Genomic DNA, 18,917 nt, shown 5'->3' on the forward strand with positions numbered 1-18,917 from the left:
AGGAAAAAGGTCTCTTCTGATGAGCAAACTTATCATAAGAAAAATAGAAAGAAACTCTACTGACGAGCAAACTAAAAGTAAAAGATAAAATAAACCCTGCTGACCAACAAATTCGGAAAAATTAGGAAAATAGACTCTACTGACGAGCCAAGACGGAAAAAATAAGAAAAGGGACTCTACTGACGAGCAAACTGAAAAAAAAAATTGAGGCAACAGGACTCTACCAACAAGCAAACTAAAAAAAAATTAAGTACAATAAAAAAAATGGAAAAAGGACTCTACTGACAAGTAAATTCTGAAAAACAAAGAAAAAATGACTAAAAAAATAGAATATTAATTTAAAAAAAAAGAATTCTACTGACGAGTAAAGTCCAGAAAAAACAGACACTATTCGAATTAAATTTTGGCTTTTACACACTATTTATTTATTTTCAGGGTCAAACGATTCAAAATGATATCTCATTCAAAAAAAGTAGCAAAAACAATCTCGATATAATTTTTAGGAACACTAAAACCACTTTCCCACAGGTTATAATTTTTAGAAACACCAAAAAATCATTTTTCCATAAGCCTATAATATTTTACAGCACCGACTTATACCATCAATCAAGTTTATTTTTTTCAAACCATTCAAAATAACAAATCCTTCGAAAACAACCTCAACATAATTTTCAAAAAACACTTTCCCACAGGCCTATAATATTTTACAACCGCAATTCTTCGAGTTCATTCAATTCCATTCCACCAACTTCATATATTACATGTATTTATTTAAAAAAAATTTAATAACATAACAAACAGTAAAAAACATGTACATTAAAATTTTATTACAAAAATATTATCTGCCATCAGCTCTCTAACTAATATTTACCGGTTTAGAGGTTTACTCACAACTATCGAGTCCTTTACTAAATTGAAAACCATTCTATTTGTTTATCTCTATCTTTTTCATGTGCATGTTGAAAGAAAATCGAATCGCGAATCGGATAATAAATTAATAATAATAATTAGTTTGTAGTTTAAATTCTGAATTTTTTTAATTAATTAATTATTTAAATAAATGAATTTTGTTATCGACTAACTAACTAAACAGCTGCTCCGTCGCCCTCTCCAGTTCCCAGTTGTAGGAGGATAGTGCCACTCGGGCCTGGTGCTCCTCGATGCCCATGTCGATGAGGCGCTGGATTTTGGTGTTGCAGTCGGAAAAAACATGAGGACCTGAAAGAAAGATAAAAAGAGACTAAGTTTGTTTTTGAAGTAAAACTTCTAAAGGGACTGTCGACACAATAAAGTTGTATGGTTTTAGTTTTAGTTGGTCGATCGATTGAGTTTTTTTTGGATTTGAATACAAATGTTGGGGAAGTGTTTGAATACAAAATTGTCTAAAATTAACCAAAAATGTCTTACTTAAAATTATATGAATTGGTCCAAAACAGTTTGATATTGTTTTAAATCGTACAAAATTAAATAATTCATAAAAATTAGGAGCAAATTCAGAAAAATAAAGCAAAAGGCGCTCTACTGACAAGCAAATACAGAAAAAGGGACTCTACTGACAAGCAAATTTATAAAAATTAGGAGCAAAAGGACTCTACTGACGAGCAAATTAAGAAAATATTAAAAAAAATTATTACTATAAAGGAAATTCGAAGAACAAAAGAAAAGGGACTCTACTGATTAGCAAATTAAGAAAATATTAAAAAAAATGTTACTGTCGAGGAAATTCAAAGAATAAAAGAAAAGGGAATCTACTGACGAGCAAATTCATAAAAAAAATTTAAAAAAAACTCTACTGACAAGTAAATTTATAAAAATTTGAAACAGAAGGACCTTACTGACGAGCAAATTCAGAACAAATAGAAGCAAAAGGACTCTACTAAGAAGCTAAAGGACAAGCAAATTAAGAAAATAAAAAAAAAATTGTTACTGTCGAGGAAATTCAAAGAAAAAAGAAAAGGGACACTACTGACAAGCAAATTTATCAAAATTGGGAGCAAAATGCTCTACTGACGAGCAAATTTAGAATAAATAGAAAAAAGGACTCTGCTAACGAGCAAATTTGAAAAAAAAATAGAAAAATAACTCTACTGACTAGCGAATGCATAAAAATTAGAAACAAAAGGACTCTACTGCCAAGCAAATTAAGAAAATACAAAAAAAATTGTTACTGTCGAAGAAATTCAAAGAAAAAAAGAAAAGGGACTATACTGACGAGCAAATTCAAAAAAAAAAGAAAAAGGACTCTACTGACGAGCAAATTTATAAAAATTGAAGAAAGGATTCTACTGACGAGCAAATTCATAAAACATAGAAAAAAGGACTCTGCTGACAAACACATTTAAAAAAATTAGAAAAAAGGGCTCTACTGACGAGCAAATACAGAAAAAGTGACTCTACTGACGAGCAAATTTATAAAAATTAGAAGCAAGAGGACTCTACTAACGAGCAAATTCAGAAAAAATAGAAAAAAGGACTCTACTGACGAGCAAATTCAAAAAAAATAGAAAAAAGGACTCTACTGACAAGCAAATTGAAAAAAAATAAAAAAAAGGCAAACTGAAAATAAAAAAGCAGCAAAATGAAAACAAAAAGAAAAAGCGATTCTACTGTAAAGCACATTTAAAAAATAGAAAAAAGGGCTCTATTATAAAAAATTTATAAAATGGTCCAAAATATTTTAAATTGCACAAACTGTTTTATATTACCCAAATTGTCTAAAATTGCTTCAAGTTGACCAAAATTGTTTAAGATTGACCAACATTTAGTAAAATAGTTTTAAAAAAAGTATTTAAAATTGTAAAAATTTGTTTAAAATTGTCCTATATTGTTGAAAATTGTCTGAAATAAAATTAATTTTTTGGTCTAAAATCTAAGTTAAAATTGTTAAAATTTGTTTTAATTGTCCAAAATTATATTACCCAAATTGTATTACCCAATAATCTTTTCAAATTATTCAAAATTGTCCAAAATTGTTTTAAATTGTCCAAACCATTTTAAAATTTTCAAAAAAGTTTGATATTATCCAAAATTGTTTAATATTCGTAAAATTTGTTTTAAATTTTACAAATTTGTCTGAAATTGGAAAACTTTATTTTAATCCAAAATTAACCAAAATTGTCAATAATGACCAAATGGTTTAATATTGTTTAAATTTAAAATACTTAAAAATTATTTTAAATTGTCCAAACCATTTTATAATTTCCTAAATTGTTTGAAATTGATAAAATTTGATTTAAATTGTCTAAAATTGTCTAAAACTAACCAAAGATTTGACTCATATGGTATAAAATAGTTTGATTGTCCGAAAATGCCCAAAATTAATTCAAATTGTCCAAAATTACTTAAAATTGTTAAAATTTTGTTTAAAATTGTCTGAAATTAAATTAAATTTTCTAAAATTTACCTTAATCAACCAAAAGTGTTAAATATTGGTTTGAATTATTTAAAAAAAATATTTTTGATGTATGATTTAAATTGTCTAAAATTGTCCAAAATTATTTTATATCATCCACAATTGATTTCAATTGTTTCAAAATTGTTAAAATTGGTTTTATATTCTTCAAATTGATTTAGATTATTTTAAAATATAGAAATACATATAATTTTTTAAATATTTTAAAATTGACCAAAATTAACCAAAATCATGTGTAATATTCAAAATTGTCAAAAATTGATTTATATTGACCGAATTGTCTGAAGTTGACTGAAAATGTTTAAAATAGTGCAAAATTGTCTAGAATTGTCCAAAATTGACGAAACTTGTTAAATATTGCTTAAAACTGTCTGAAATTGTCCAAAATTGTTGAACACCGTTTAAAATTATCCAAAATTATTTTTAATTGTCTAAAAATTGTTCCAAAATGTCTAAAATTGATCAAAATCGTACCAACTTGGTAAAACTTGTTTGAATCTGCCCAAAATTTATCAAAATTGTGTAATATTTCTAAAATTATCTGTGATTATATATTATATATATATACATATATATATATATATATATATATATATATATATATATATATATAATTTACCTCCTGCATAAATGTTTGTCCAATGTTTAGCCGTCAGCGTAAACATTTCATTATTTTCTTTGTATTGTTTGGCTACGACTGCATCCTGAGGATCATCTGGCTCTGCTGCCGATAAAAGGGCTTGTAACGATAATAACACAGTACGGAGGGTCATTGCAGCAGCCCTAGAAAAGAAAAAAACATACATATACATATACATATTTATATATATATATATATATATTATATATATATATATATATTAGGTTGTCAAATATCTCCCTTCCGCCTTTTTGTATTATAAACCAAGAGCAAAAAAGCGGAAGGGAGATATTTGACAACCTATATATATATATATATATATATATATATATATATTAGGTTCAAAATTCTATTGACAAGTTGCTCAATTTAAAATTATTACATTAGACCCTTAATCTACTCTCCGAGACCTTTCAAATAATATGTCACATGCTAAAATGTTAAGGAATTGCCTATTGGCAAGTTGCCAAATGTATTAAATGAAATTATGATTCAAGATCCTCATTGTTGTAACAATTTTTTTTTAATTTTTTTTTTATATTTTTATTTATATATTATTTTCATATTAATTTAATGCAGAATACAATAAAAGTTTAAATTTGTTACAACAAAACTTTAAAAATATTTGTATTGAGGTCCAAAAGACCTTTTAAATGAGGTAATTACTTTATTAGAACAATAATTATTAAAAAAAAAATCAAAATGTAATAATGTGTTAAATAAATTATATATAACTATTTAAATAATTGAATTTCTCATTAAAGGTTCTAAGTATTTAATATTTTAATGTCTTGGACATAAAATTTAATAATATGTAAATATTTAATAACATATAATGTTTTATTTGAACTATTTTGTTTTTTTTTTAGTTTAAACGTAACATTAACGAAACATTCAGTTACGTTTTATGTTCAAAGCACAAATACTAAGGACACTTTTTTATATTTATATTTGTACTGCAGTTAGTTTGTTATAATTAATATATATTATTATATATCATTAGAAAGCTTATAAAATTATCTACAAATCTGTATATAACAATTTATAACGTTTCTAACAAAATTATTTTTAAAAAATTGTTCAAACTTTAAAAGTGATCATTGAGTTGCTTGGAGTTGATTTCTAGTCTGGTTACATTTTTTTATATTTACGTTTATATTGTTTAAATTTGTCCTAACACATTAACATTATTATATATCATTAGAAATCTAATTAAATTATCTACAAATCTGTATGTAACAATTTGTAACATTTAGAACAAAATTATATTTAAAAAAATTGTTTAGATTTTGTATAGTCATTTGCATTGTATTACACTTTGATCAATTTTTTTTTAATAATTTGTTCTAGTGTGTATATATTATTATGCATCAATAGAAAGGTTATAAAATTATCTTCAAATCTGTATATAACGTTTAATAACGTTTCTAACAAAATTATTTTTAAAAAAATTGTTCAAACTTTAAAAGTAATCATTGAATGGCTTGGAGTTGATTTATTATTCGGTTACATTTTTTTATATTTACCTTTATATTGTTCAATTTAGTTCCAACACATTAATATTATTATATATCATTAGAAAGCTAATTAAAATATCTACAATTCTGTATATAACAATTTATAACATTTAGAACAAAATCATATTAAAAGAATTGTTTAAAATTTTAAGTCTATGTAGGTTAGTTTAATGTTGCGTTTTTTTTTTATATCCGCGTTTAATTTATTATAAATAATTAAAATACAACAATAGTATTATATATTGTTAGAAAGCTAATAAAATTGTCTACAAATCTATATATAACGTTTCATAACTTTTCAAACAAAATTAAATATGAAAAATCTTTGAAATTTAAATTTTTGTATTAAATTGTTTTGATTTGTTTTATTTATATTAAGCCATTTGTTTTCATTTGTTTTATATTTAGCGATATTCTGTTAAATTTCATTTTAATCCTTATATATTATTATATATCATTGACAAATAGATAAAATTATACATAAATCTGTATATAAAAATTTGTAACTATTGGAACAAAATTAATTCCTTGAACTTCGAAATTAAAATCTTCCTAAAGCTTCCTAAGTATTGTTTTTAATTCAACGTTTTATTTTATATTTAAATGTATTTTTTTTAAAATTCAATTAAATATATTAACATTATTACGCATTATTAGAAAGCTTATAAAACTATCTATAATTACATATATGAACATATAAAACTCTTAACATAAAATTTGGAAAATTTTGTTGCAATAATTAAAAAAAAAAAATGACCCAAAGAAATCAATTTGTTCTGAGAGTTTTAAATTGTTATATACAGATTTGTAGATAATTTTATTAGCTTTCTAATAATATATAACACTAATAATTTGAATAAATTTAAACAAAATAAATATAAATATATAACAAAAACAATGTGGGAGCCTCAGAATGATTTTAATTTCAAATTTTAACAGATTATTCTTAAATAATTTTGTTCCAACAGTTACAAATTGTTCTATACAGATTTATAAATAATTTTATCCATTTTTCAACAATATATAATAATATATAAGGAATAATGATATAGAAGGATTTAAATTTTACATATTTTTCATATTTAATTTTGTTCAAAAAGTTATAAAACGTTATATACAGATTTGTAGACAATTTTATAAGCTTTCCAACAACATATAACACTATTATTATATATTAAATATTTATAACAAAATACACGCGAATATAAAAAAAACTAACCTATGCAACATGAAACTAACCTATATTGACACACCATTTTAATGTCAAACTTAAAACAATTTTTCAAATATAATTTTGTTCCAAACTATTTAATTTGTTATATACAGATTTATAAATAATTTTATATATTTTTCAACGTTATATAATAATATATAAGGATGAGAAGGAATTTTAACAGAATATTGCTAAATATAAAAAAAACAACCAATGAAATCCACCATCAGATAATAACTGTACTAAAATTTAAATTATACATATATATATATATATATATATATATATAAATATATATATATATATATATATATTAAACTTACCATTGATCTTTTAATATATCCAAACATATCGCTCCAGTGACTGAAGATATATTCGGGTGCCAAATTTTAGTCACAAAACGGACCTAAAAATATATTAAAAAGTAATAAATATGACTGTATATTTTATATGAATAATTAATAAGTATATTTGAATCAATGAGACCTTACTTTTGGTGGATTAAAGGGATACGTTTCAGGAACTTTTATCTCAAGAATAAAGTTTCCACCTTCGTAAGGTGTATCCGGGGGCCCTGCAATTTCTCCACGTAATTCTGTCCAGCTGTCCCGTACTAATTCAACTTTTATTGCACATTTTGCAACCTGGAAAAAGAAATATAATTATTCATATGTAATTTTTTTATATTTTGATCAATTTCATAAAGTAAATTTTGGTAATTTTCTTCAATAATTTGTTTAAACATATATATATATATATATATATATATATATATATAAATATCATTTAAAAAATTGTTTAAATTTTGATTTTTAATACTGTCATTTCTGGGAACTAACATGTCAAGTTTTCTGGTTACATTTTTCTATAATTTTGATGGATTTCTTCAATAATTTGTTCAAACATGTATATACTATTATATATCATTGCAAAGCTAGTAAAATTATCTATAAATCTGTATATAACAATATAAAACTTCTGGATCAAAATATTATTTTAAAAATAGTCTAAATTTTAATATTTAATACTGTTATTTTTGTAAAGTTTTCTGGTTACATTTTTCTATAATTTTGATGGATTTCTTAAACAATTGATTCAAATTTGTATATATTATTATATATCATTATAAAGCTAATAAAATTGTCTATAAATCTGAATATAACGTTTTATAACTTTTCAAACAAAATTAAATAAAAAAAATTAGCAAAATTTTATATTTTAGTATCTAGTGATTAGCCAGTGGTTACATTTTTTATATTTAGCAAATTCTGTCCAAATTCGTGCTTATTCTTATATCATATAATATATCATTAGAAAGTTTATGAAAATACCTATAAATCTGTATATAACAATTTAAACCTGTTGGAACAAAATTATATAAAAATAGTTTGACAAACTTTTGCACCTAGCACTCTTCTATCTAGCTTCAACCCTCTAATTTATATTTATTTTATTTGTTAAAAAATTGACTATAAAATTTTAAGATCTAAACAATTTTTTAAATATAATTTTGTTCTAAAAGTCATAAATTGTTATATACAGATTTATAGATAATTCTATAAGCTTTTTAACTATATGTAATAGTTTATACACATTTAAAAAAATTATTTAAAAAATCGATCAAAATATAAAAAAATGTAACCAGGAAACATTTTCAGATAAAAGTCAAACATAAGACAAAAATAACGTCAGTATTTAAAGTTTAAACATTTTTTTACAATAATTTTGTTCCAAAAGTCATAAATTGTTATATACAGATTTGTAGATAATTCTATAAGCTTTTTAACTATATGTAATAGTTTATACACATTGAAACAAATTATTTGAAAAGTAGATCAAAATATAAAAAAAATGTAACCAGCAGGCATTTTCAAATAAAAGTCTGACTTCAAACATAAGACAAAGATGACGTCAGTATTTAAAGTTTAAACATTTTTTTTCAAAAATTTTGTTCCAAGGATTACAAATTGTAATATACAGATTTATAGATAATTTTATAAGCTTTCTAATGATATATCATAATATTAATGTGTTGGAACAATTATTAGCGCTATAAATATTAATATAAAAAAGTGTCCTTAGTGTTTGTATTTTGAACATAAACGTAACGGAATGTTTCATTAATGTTACTTTCTTGAAAATTTGCATAGTGACAAGTTTTATGCACTAAAAGAACAGACTAAAATAGTATATTTATCGAAATCAAATGGTAACTAGTAAAAAATTTGTAAAAAAATTGTACGAATCTCTTTTGATTTGTAAATACAATATTTGTCAAAGTTTTCTTCAAGACCTCTCAAATAATACTCCACATACATTTTAACAATAAAACAATATTTTTACCCGTTGAACTATTTATAGTATCCACATTAATACTAAATTAATTTATATATATTATCTAGTATGATTTAAATAAAATATTTGTCAAACTTTACTATATATATATATATATATATATATATATATATATTATTCTTATAATTTAGAATTAAAACTATTGATTTTATTTTATTTTTTAATTTTAATCAAAATCTAATCAGAACAATTTCTTTTAGTTTTATTGGTTGCACTGTTTCATATCCACCTATTTTTTATTATAATTATTCAAAATACAACAATAGTATAATATATTGTTAGAAAGCTAATAAAATTGTCTACAAATCTGCATAAAACGTTTTATAACTTTTCAAACAAAATAAAATATGAAAAATCTGTAAAGTTTAAATTTTAGTGTCAGTTATTAGCCACTTTTGAATTTCATCTGTTACACTTGTTTATAGTTACGCTTATAATAGTAAATTTTTTATACAACATGTATGTTATTATATATTGATAAAAAGCTAATAATATCATCTACAAATCTGTATATAACGTTTAATAACTTTTCTAACAAAATTATATTAAGAAAAATCTTTAAACTTTGAAATCGGAATGCCGTACCTACCAATATTGCATTAGTTTGATGTAGCAGTTTTTAATTTAGATTTAGATGTTAATTTTATTATAATTATTCAAAATATAACATTAGTGTTATATATTGTTAGAAAGCTAATAAAATTATCTACAAATCTGTATATAAAGTTTTATAACTTTTCTAACAAAAAACTATATGAAAAATCTGTAAAGTTTAAATTTTAGTATCTGATTATTTGTTCAGCGATGTTATGCAATACGTACTGATAATATTTAATTCCTGATTTTTTTATTAATAATTTTATTCCAACACATTCAAATCTAAAAATGCATATTTCTAGACAATTTAATCCTTGTATCAATATATAATAACGTATTAAAATTTAATCAAAAAAGTGTGATCAAGCGACTAAATACTTAATATTAAATTGCAAAGTTTAAGTATTTTTTGTCAAAAAATTTGTTCCAGAACTTTTACAATCATAAATACAGATTTATACATAATTTAATACAGATTTTAATGATATATAATAATGAATAATGCAAATTTATAAAATTGCATCCAAAAATCCATATATATATATATTTATATATATATATATATATATATATATATAAGTAATTATTATTATGTAAAATTTAAGTAATACCAATTTTATTATATATTGTTAGAAAGCTTATAAAATTGTCTACAAATCTATATATAACATTTTTAACAAAATTAAATGAGAAAAATTTGTAAAATTTAGTATCAAGTCATCAGCCATTAGTTATTCTGTTCAAATTCGTGTTTATTGTTATATAATATTATATATCATTAGAAAACTAATTAAATTATCTATAAATCTGTATATAACAATTTAAAACTGTTGGAACAAAAATATATAAAAATAATTCGTCAAACTTTGTACTTAAAATCTTCATAAAGCACCCATATTGTTTTAGCTTGAACGTTTGGATTTATATTTATATTTATCTTGTTTAAATTTAATTAAATTTATTAACATTATTATATATCATTAGAACGCTAATAAAATTATCTATGAATCTGTATATAACAATTTAAAACTGTCAGAACAAAATTATCGAGAAAAAATTATTAACTTTGAAATTAACGGGTATACCTATATACCAATGTTTGCCTGTAATTATAAGAATAGAATTGACGCACATCCAAACCAACTAGCATGCAACTTATACCAGGAAGGCCAGCCGACCAGGCTCAAAAGGAAAATACCTCGAGATTTATTATAGTTTATTTTTATATTTATATTTTTTTTTCTCTATACTTGTCTTTAGTTTTTTCTTTTTTATATATTAACTATAGTAGATACACCACTGGGCGTATGTGCTAATTTGTAAACAACCAATTGTAAACACTTGTCAGCATTCTCTGCTAAATATAATTATTTTTATAGATTGCAGAATAAAAATAAAATAAAAAAAAAAAAAAAAAAACTTTGAAATTAAAATCTTTGTAAGGCGACCACATTATTTTACCTGCAACGTTTTTGTTTATTTAGTTTAAATAAAATTAAATTAATTATAGGTAGTATATATCATTAGAAAGATAATTAAATTATCTATAAATCTGTATATAACAATTTGTAACTTTTAGAACAAAATTGTGGGAAAAAATAATAAACATTGAATTGGCAGAATTTAGTTTGTAAAGTGAGACACCCTTCAGTGTATTTCATATATATATATATATATATATATATATATATATATAATGATTATTATATAGTCGACTTCAAAACTAAGTCGATTACATATAAAATTTACTTTATATCATGCTTACTCATAATTTACAACTAATAATGCTTTAAGCAAATGAATTGCATTGAAAAGTATATATATATATATATATATATATATATATATATATATATATATATATCAAATCTTACACCCAGTCGATAACTATCTAATTATCAAATACAACCTCAAACTTGCTATATTTCTTTTATTTCCATATTTCTAAGTCCAAGTAGTTTGTGCTTCAATGCTACATGTCATTTAATATGTTTATAAAACGAAATCTTGATAAGAGATTTGCTAAGATACAACAAACAGCATTGCTAACCTCTCGCTTAGAAGAGGTCAGCAAATAATTAATCAAAACTGCATCAAATAGAGTTGCATTAACTGTCATTGTAATGTGCTTGTGAATTTTAACTTGAATTTGGTTCAAATTTGATAATGGATAACCAAAATGAGGATGATACAAGTAAGTGATCATTCAAGAATTGTGCAAAATCATTCACCCAAAAATAGACACAACACAAGGTCTTTGTATAAGTTATAGTTATAAAATGTATTACAAGTATTATTATTTATGATTATTACTATGGTTACCTCTTCGCTTTTGATTACTTCTTTGAATTCCCTCTTAATTCTCTGCGTTGCAATATTAGCCATTGTACAAGAAGTTTTCGATATTTACATCTAATTTTATGATTGAACTAGTATCTATCGAATCATAACATAACACTCGATTGTATTCTAATTGTTCGATTCGTTTTCGATGGTTTTAAATTTAAAATATTTGCGATTTTACACGAAATGCCTTTTAATATAAAACTGGCTGTTGTCTCAGCTACGAACAAGTGAACTGTCATCTGACATTTTATGCATGGCGACGGTGGCGACGGATTTGGCGCGAGATTTGAATTTGAAATTGAATTTGAAAATGGCGGGAAAGGTTGACAATTTGAATTTGTTTAGATGTTTAGGTGACACATTTGGTGTTTGGTTTTGTTTATGAATATGTTCATTACCATAATATATTATGGTAATGGGATAAAAAGTATTGAAAGAGTATTTAAAGGAATTTATTATATTGAATCAAAGAAATTTATTATATTTATTTATTAACTTCCCGTAGGGTAAGTTATTGTAATGGGCCGAAAATCGGAATTGAAAATTTTTACATTTCTCGACGTTTTGAAGGTTTCTGAACGTTTTGGCATACCTCAGAAAAAATGGATGTGTGTGTGTGTGTGTGTGTGTGTATGTATGGATACAAATTTCCAGTCACGTTTTAGGGCGTACGGATCAACCGATTTGAATGGTTCAAAAAACATTCGATTCCTATTGATAGGGAAAAGAGCTGATTAGTTTTTGGCAAAGGCAGGTCCAGCCGTTTCGGAGATACGGAGCAAAGAGTGCAGAAAATAGAAATCGAATTTTTGAGAGAACGAAGTATCCGATTTGAATCATCTAAAAAACATTCAATTAGTAATGATTGGGAGAAGTGTTTATTAGTTTTTGGCAAAGGCAGGCCGAACTATTTTGAAGATACGGAGCTAAATATGTAAAAAATGGCAGTTTTTGAGAGAACTAAGCGTCCGATTTAAATGATTCAAAGAACTTTCTGCTTGTCTTAACAAAATAATTGATTTTGGAAAAAAAATTTGTTCCAACTTTTTTTTTTTTTTTTTTAGTTTTTTGTATATCGAAAATATTTCAGATGTTATTTTTAATTCTGACTATAGTTCTAATATACTTTACAAATAATTTCAACTCTGCAATTCAGTTTATATAATTCTTATAAATATTAGATAATGTTACAATATTCATAATAAACTATTTGAAAACATACAGTATTCCTCGAGCATTTCGTTACGGTACGGGAAGTTCCAGCAATTTGCCTTAAGGCACGATGCCACCCACCCCACTAGTTATTTATTTATTTAACGCTCAGGGCAATAATGTATATTGTTAAAGTTATTATTGTCAAAACACATAATTTTTTGAGTGAGAGATTATGAAAACAGTTTTCATATTTTATATATACATTTCATTTGACTATTTCATTAATATAATATCTATTATAATTAAAATATCTTTATATTTAATTTCATTTTAAAGTGCACAAATTATAAACTAAAGATAATATATAAGAAAAATAGAGTATTTACATTGTATCAATAATATTTAGGTATTTAGTACATTATTTAGTTAGACATAATTTTTGTAAATTAGGACGATTGTAGATAGGTATATTTTTTAAAATTTTGATAAATTTTTCAAATAATTTGTTTCAACATGTATATTTTGTTATATATCATTAGAAATCTGATAAAATTATCTTCAAATTCATATATAACAATTTAAAATGTTTAGAACAAAATCTTTTAAAAAGTATGTTTAAATTTTCTGAATGTTTGATATCTTAAGATGTCGGGTTCTTTAGTTACATTTTAGTAACTAAATATTAAAATAGTTTTTTTTATATTTGGGTCGTTCTTTTAAATAAATTGTTCAAGTGTATACATATTATTATATATCGTTAAAAAGTTAATATAATTATCTATAAATTTGTATATTACAATTTAAAACGTTTGGTACAAAATATTATTAAAAAAATGTTTAAATTTTCTGAATGTTCGATATCTTACGATGTAGGGTTTCTTCAGTCACATTTTTTTTCATATTTGGGTCGATTTTTTAAATAATTTGTTCAAATGTGTGTATATTATTATATATTGTTATAAAGCTAATAAAATTATATATAAATCTGTATATTACAATTTAAAACGTTTGGAACAAAATTATTGTAGAAAATATATGTAAATGTTAAAATTGAATACTGAGTCGTTAGATATCATTTTTAAAAATTAGCATGTGATTTTTTCATTGGTTTTTTGAACAATTTGTTTTAACAAGTATATTTTGTTATATATCATTAAAAAGCTAATAAAATTGTCTATAAATCTGTATATTACAATTTAAAACGTTTGGTACAAAATATTATTAAAAAAATATTTAAATTTTCTGAATATTCGATATCTCAAGATGTAAGGTTTCTTCAGTCACATTTTTTTTATATTTGGGTCGTTTTTTTAAATAATTTGTTCAAACATGTATATTTTGTTATATATCATCAAAAAGCTAATTAAATTGTCTATAAATCCATATATAACAATTTAAAATGTTTAGAACAAAATCTTTTAAAAAGTATGTTTAAATTTTCTGAATGTTTGATATCTTAAGATGTAGGGTTTCTTATTCAGTCACATTTTTTTTACATTTGGGTCGTTTTTTTAAATAATTTGTTCAAATGTGTGTATATATATATCATTAGAAAGCTGATAAAATTATCTTTAAATGTGTATACTACAATTTGAAACGTTTGGTACAAAATATTATTAAAAAAATGTTTAAATTTTCTGAATGGTCGATATATCTTACGATGTAGGGTATCTTCAGTCACATTTTTTTTATATTTGGGTTAATTTAAAAGTGTATATATTATTATATGTCATTAAAAAGCTAATAAAATTACCCGTAAATCTGTATAATACAATTGAAATTATTTGAAACAAAATTATATTGAGATAAATCTTTAAAATTGAAGTTTATTTTCGTAAACCAATATTTTGATTTTGGTTACACTTTTTTACTTTTTGATCAATTTTTTAAATAATTTGTTCAAACGTGTATATATTATTACATATCGTTAGAAAAAGCCAATAAAATTGTCTATATATCTGTATATAACAATTTATAATCTTTGTAACAAAATATTATTAAAAAAATTGAATAAAATACCGAATTAAAACGTTATTTTTTAACATTTTTTATATGTTGATAGTTTTTCTAAATAATTTGTTCCAACATATTAATATTATTATATATCATTAGAAAGACTTATGAAATTATCTATAAATCTACATATTAAAATTCAAAATCTTTAAAACAAAATATTATTTAAAAAATTGACTAAATTTTGATATTTAATACTGTAGTTTTTGAAAATTAATTTGACAAGTTTTCTGGTTATATTATTTTAGTTTTTGGTAGTTTTTTTTAATAAATTGTTTAAACATGTCTATATTAATATATATCGTTAAAAAGCTAATAAAATTGTCTATTAATCTGTATATAACAATTTAAAACCTTGGGAACAAAATAATTGAAAAAAAGTTGAAACGTTATTTTTTGGTTACGTTATTTTAGTATTTGATAGTTTTTTTAAATAATTTGTTCCAACATATTAATATTATTATTATTATTATTATTATTATTATATCATTAGAAAACTTATAAAATTATCTATGAATCTGCATATTAAAATTTAAAACTTTTAAAACAAAATATTATTTAAAAAATTGACTAAATTTTGATATTTAATACCGTAATTTTTGAAAATTAATATGACAAGTTTTCTGGTTGCATTATTTTAGTTTTTTGGTAGTTTTTTTCATTAATTTGTTCAAACCTGTATATACTATTCTACACCATTACAAAGCTAATAAAATTATCTATAAATCAGTATATGATGATTTAAATTGTTTAGAACAAAATATAATTAAAAAAAAATTTAAATCTTAGAATTGAATGTCATTTTTATATACTAAGATGTCGGATTCATTCACATTTTGACCAATTTTAAAAATATTTTTTTAGATATGTATACATCATTATATACTACTAAAAAGCTAATAAAATTATCTATAAATCTGTATATATAAATTGAAAACTCTTAGAATAAAATTGTCTAGGAAAAATTGTTTAAACTTTGAAAAACTTAAATTTTATAAATTGAGACATCGAGTTTTTCTTGTCAACATTTTTAAATTTAATTATAGTATTTTATTATTATATACTAAGTAGATATTTTGGTTAACACACAAATATTTCTTAGATTCCATGTCAAACGATTCAGAATGACTTGAAACATCCAAGAGAAATCATAAAATAAGCAAATCGGATTTTTTAATGAAAACGTTTCTGTTACAAACTATTTCTGTTGAAAAATGATAATTTAGAATTAGTTCAGTTTATAAATATTACAGTAATGAAATACATAGTATTTAATTACATCAATAAGACATTGTTGTAACCTTAGACATTTCATTTGCATAAACTGATGTATGGAAATTTCTTGAGAATTGGAAGTTTAGCCATTTTTTCGTAGATAATTTTGTTCTGAGAGTTATAAATTGTTATATACAGATTTATAGACATTCTTATTAGCTTTTCAATGATATACAATATTCTGTACACGTTTGAATAAATTATTTCAAAAACTGACCAAAATATAAAAAAATCACCTACAAAACTGGGTATATTCGTTCTCAAAAACGGCAGTATTAAATAAACAAAATTAAACATATTTTTAAATATAATTTTGTTCTAAACATTAAAAATTGTTATATGCGGACTTATAGATAATTTTATTAGCTTTTTAATGATATATAATAATATATATACAAATGAACAAATTATTCAAAAAAGGCGGCCAAAATATAAAAAATGTACTTAGAAAACTCGATATATTAGTTAAAAAATGACAGTATTAAATAATAAAATTTAAACATTTTTTTCAGCATAATTTTGTTCTAAACATTAAAAATTTTTATATACATACTTATTGATAATTTTATTAGCTTATTAATGATATATAATAATATATACACTTTTGAACAAATTATTTTCAAAAATGACAAAATCTAAAAAATGTACCCAGAAAATTCGAGATGTTAGTTCCCAAAAAATAATAAAATTCAAACATTTTTTTAAATATAATTTTGTTCTACATCTCAAAAATTGTTATATACAGATTTATTGATAATGTTATTAGCTTCTCAACGATATATAATAATGTATACATCTCTAAACAAATTATTAACAAAATTGATCAAAATATAAAAAAAATTATTAGAAAACTTTCATAATTTAATTATTAATTCAAAAGTAAACTGTGTTTACCTAGACAATTTTGTTCTAAGAGTTTTAAATTGTTTGGTACAAATTTATAAATAATTTTATTAACTTTTTAATGATATATAATAATATATACATCTTTAGACAAATTATTCAAGAAAATAACCAAAATATAAACTAGTGGGGTGGGTGGCATAGTGCCTTAAGGCAAATTGCTGGAACTTCCCGTACCGCAACGAAATGTTCGAGGAATATTGAATGTTTTCAAATAGATTATTATAAATATTGTAATATTGTCTAATATTTATAAGAATTGGATAAACTGAATTGCAGAGTTGAAATTATTTGTTTAAAGTATATTAGAACAATAGTCAGAATTAAAAATGAAATCAGAATTATTTTCGATATACAAAAATTAAAAAAAAAAAAAAAAAAATGAAACAAATTTTGTTTTTCCAAAATTAATTATTTTGTTAAGACAAGCAGAAAGTTCTTTGAATCAATTGAATCTGACGCTTAGTTCTCTCAAAAACTGCCATTTTTTGTACATTTGGCTATGTATCTCCGAAATGGCTGCGCCTACCTTTGCGAAAAACTAATAACCCCTTCTCCCAATCATTACTAATAAATGTTTTTTAGATTATTCAAATCGGATGCTCCGTTCTCTCAAAAACTCGATTTCTATTTTCTGCACTCTTTGCTCATTATCTCCGTACCTGCTGGACCTGCCTCTTCCAAAAACTAATCAGCACATCTCCTTATCAATAGGAATCGAATGTTTTTTAAACCATTCAAATCGGTTAATCCGTACGCCCGAAAACGTGACTGGAAATTTGTATCCATACATACATACACACACACACACATCCATTTTTTCTGAAGTATGCCAAAATGTTCAGAAACCTTCAAAACGTCGAGAAATGTAAAAATTTTCAATTCCGATTTTCGGCCCATTACAATAACTTACCCTACGGGAAGTTAAAAAATGTTACCAAAAATCTTTCATAATTTAGTTAATAATTAATAAAGTTAACTATATTTTTCTAAACAATTTTAATCGAAGGATTTTGAATCGTTAAGTACAGACTTATAGATAATTTTATTAACTTTTTAATGATATATATTAATGTATACATCTCTAAACAAATTATTAACAAAATGTGAAAAAATTTAACCGACATCCTTAGTTTACAAAAATGACTTCCAATTTTAAAATAGCCCTTAGGACTTTCATTGTGCATGTCCTTATCACAATTCTTACTAAACACCACTTACACCTAGTAATTATTAACCTTACTTACTCCTAGTAGTTATGCTCATATTACTGTTATAAATAAAATAATAGCAAAATTTTATTTCAAAATATAATATTTGTCACAAAGTACTTTTTAAATTTACCGGGTTGACGCCATCTTGACGCATACAAAAATATCGATACTTGCACTTGCAACTTAAACTTTATTTCCCAACAACGTGTTTATATTCGACGTAAAAACGTTTAAACAATTAAAAACACAACTAAAAACAATATTAATAATAATTTAT

The 18,917-nt window shown here is 23.0% G+C and overlaps 1 protein-coding gene across 1 annotated transcript; it reads right to left on the reverse strand.

Moving 5' to 3' along the window:
* Positions 1-847: 847 nt before the first annotated feature.
* LOC113376900 (ubiquitin-conjugating enzyme E2-22 kDa-like) lies at positions 848-12,302 on the reverse strand. The gene is made up of 5 exons (XM_026616991.1): positions 12,057-12,302; positions 7,274-7,426; positions 7,106-7,188; positions 4,032-4,195; positions 848-1,218 (listed from the first exon to the last, which is right to left on the reverse strand). Exons 1-5 carry the CDS (start codon positions 12,117-12,119, stop codon positions 1,082-1,084), a joined length of 600 nt encoding a protein of 199 aa, XP_026472776.1. The 5' UTR covers positions 12,120-12,302; the 3' UTR covers positions 848-1,081.
* Positions 12,303-18,917: the final 6,615 nt, after the last annotated feature.

Source organism: Ctenocephalides felis, unplaced genomic scaffold (genome assembly GCF_003426905.1).
Source record: "Ctenocephalides felis isolate EL2017-DRISC unplaced genomic scaffold, ASM342690v1 CF-g0.4_SCAFFOLD_01886, whole genome shotgun sequence".
Taxonomy (NCBI): domain Eukaryota; kingdom Metazoa; phylum Arthropoda; class Insecta; order Siphonaptera; family Pulicidae; genus Ctenocephalides; species Ctenocephalides felis.

What these genes read in the sequence shown, in the direction of transcription:
- LOC113376900 (XM_026616991.1), bottom strand. Translation starts at nt 12,119, where the DNA reads ATGGCTAATATTGCAACGCAGAGAATTAAGAGGGAATTCAAAGAAGTA. An exon ending in GATATATTAAAAGATCAATG is followed by an intron (nt 4,196 to 7,105) that starts GTAAGTTTAATA and finishes TTTCTTTTCTAG; the next exon opens with GGCTGCTGCAATGACCCTCC. An exon ending in GACAAACATTTATGCAGGAG is followed by an intron (nt 1,219 to 4,031) that starts GTAAATTATATA and finishes TCTTTCTTTCAG; the next exon opens with GTCCTCATGTTTTTTCCGAC.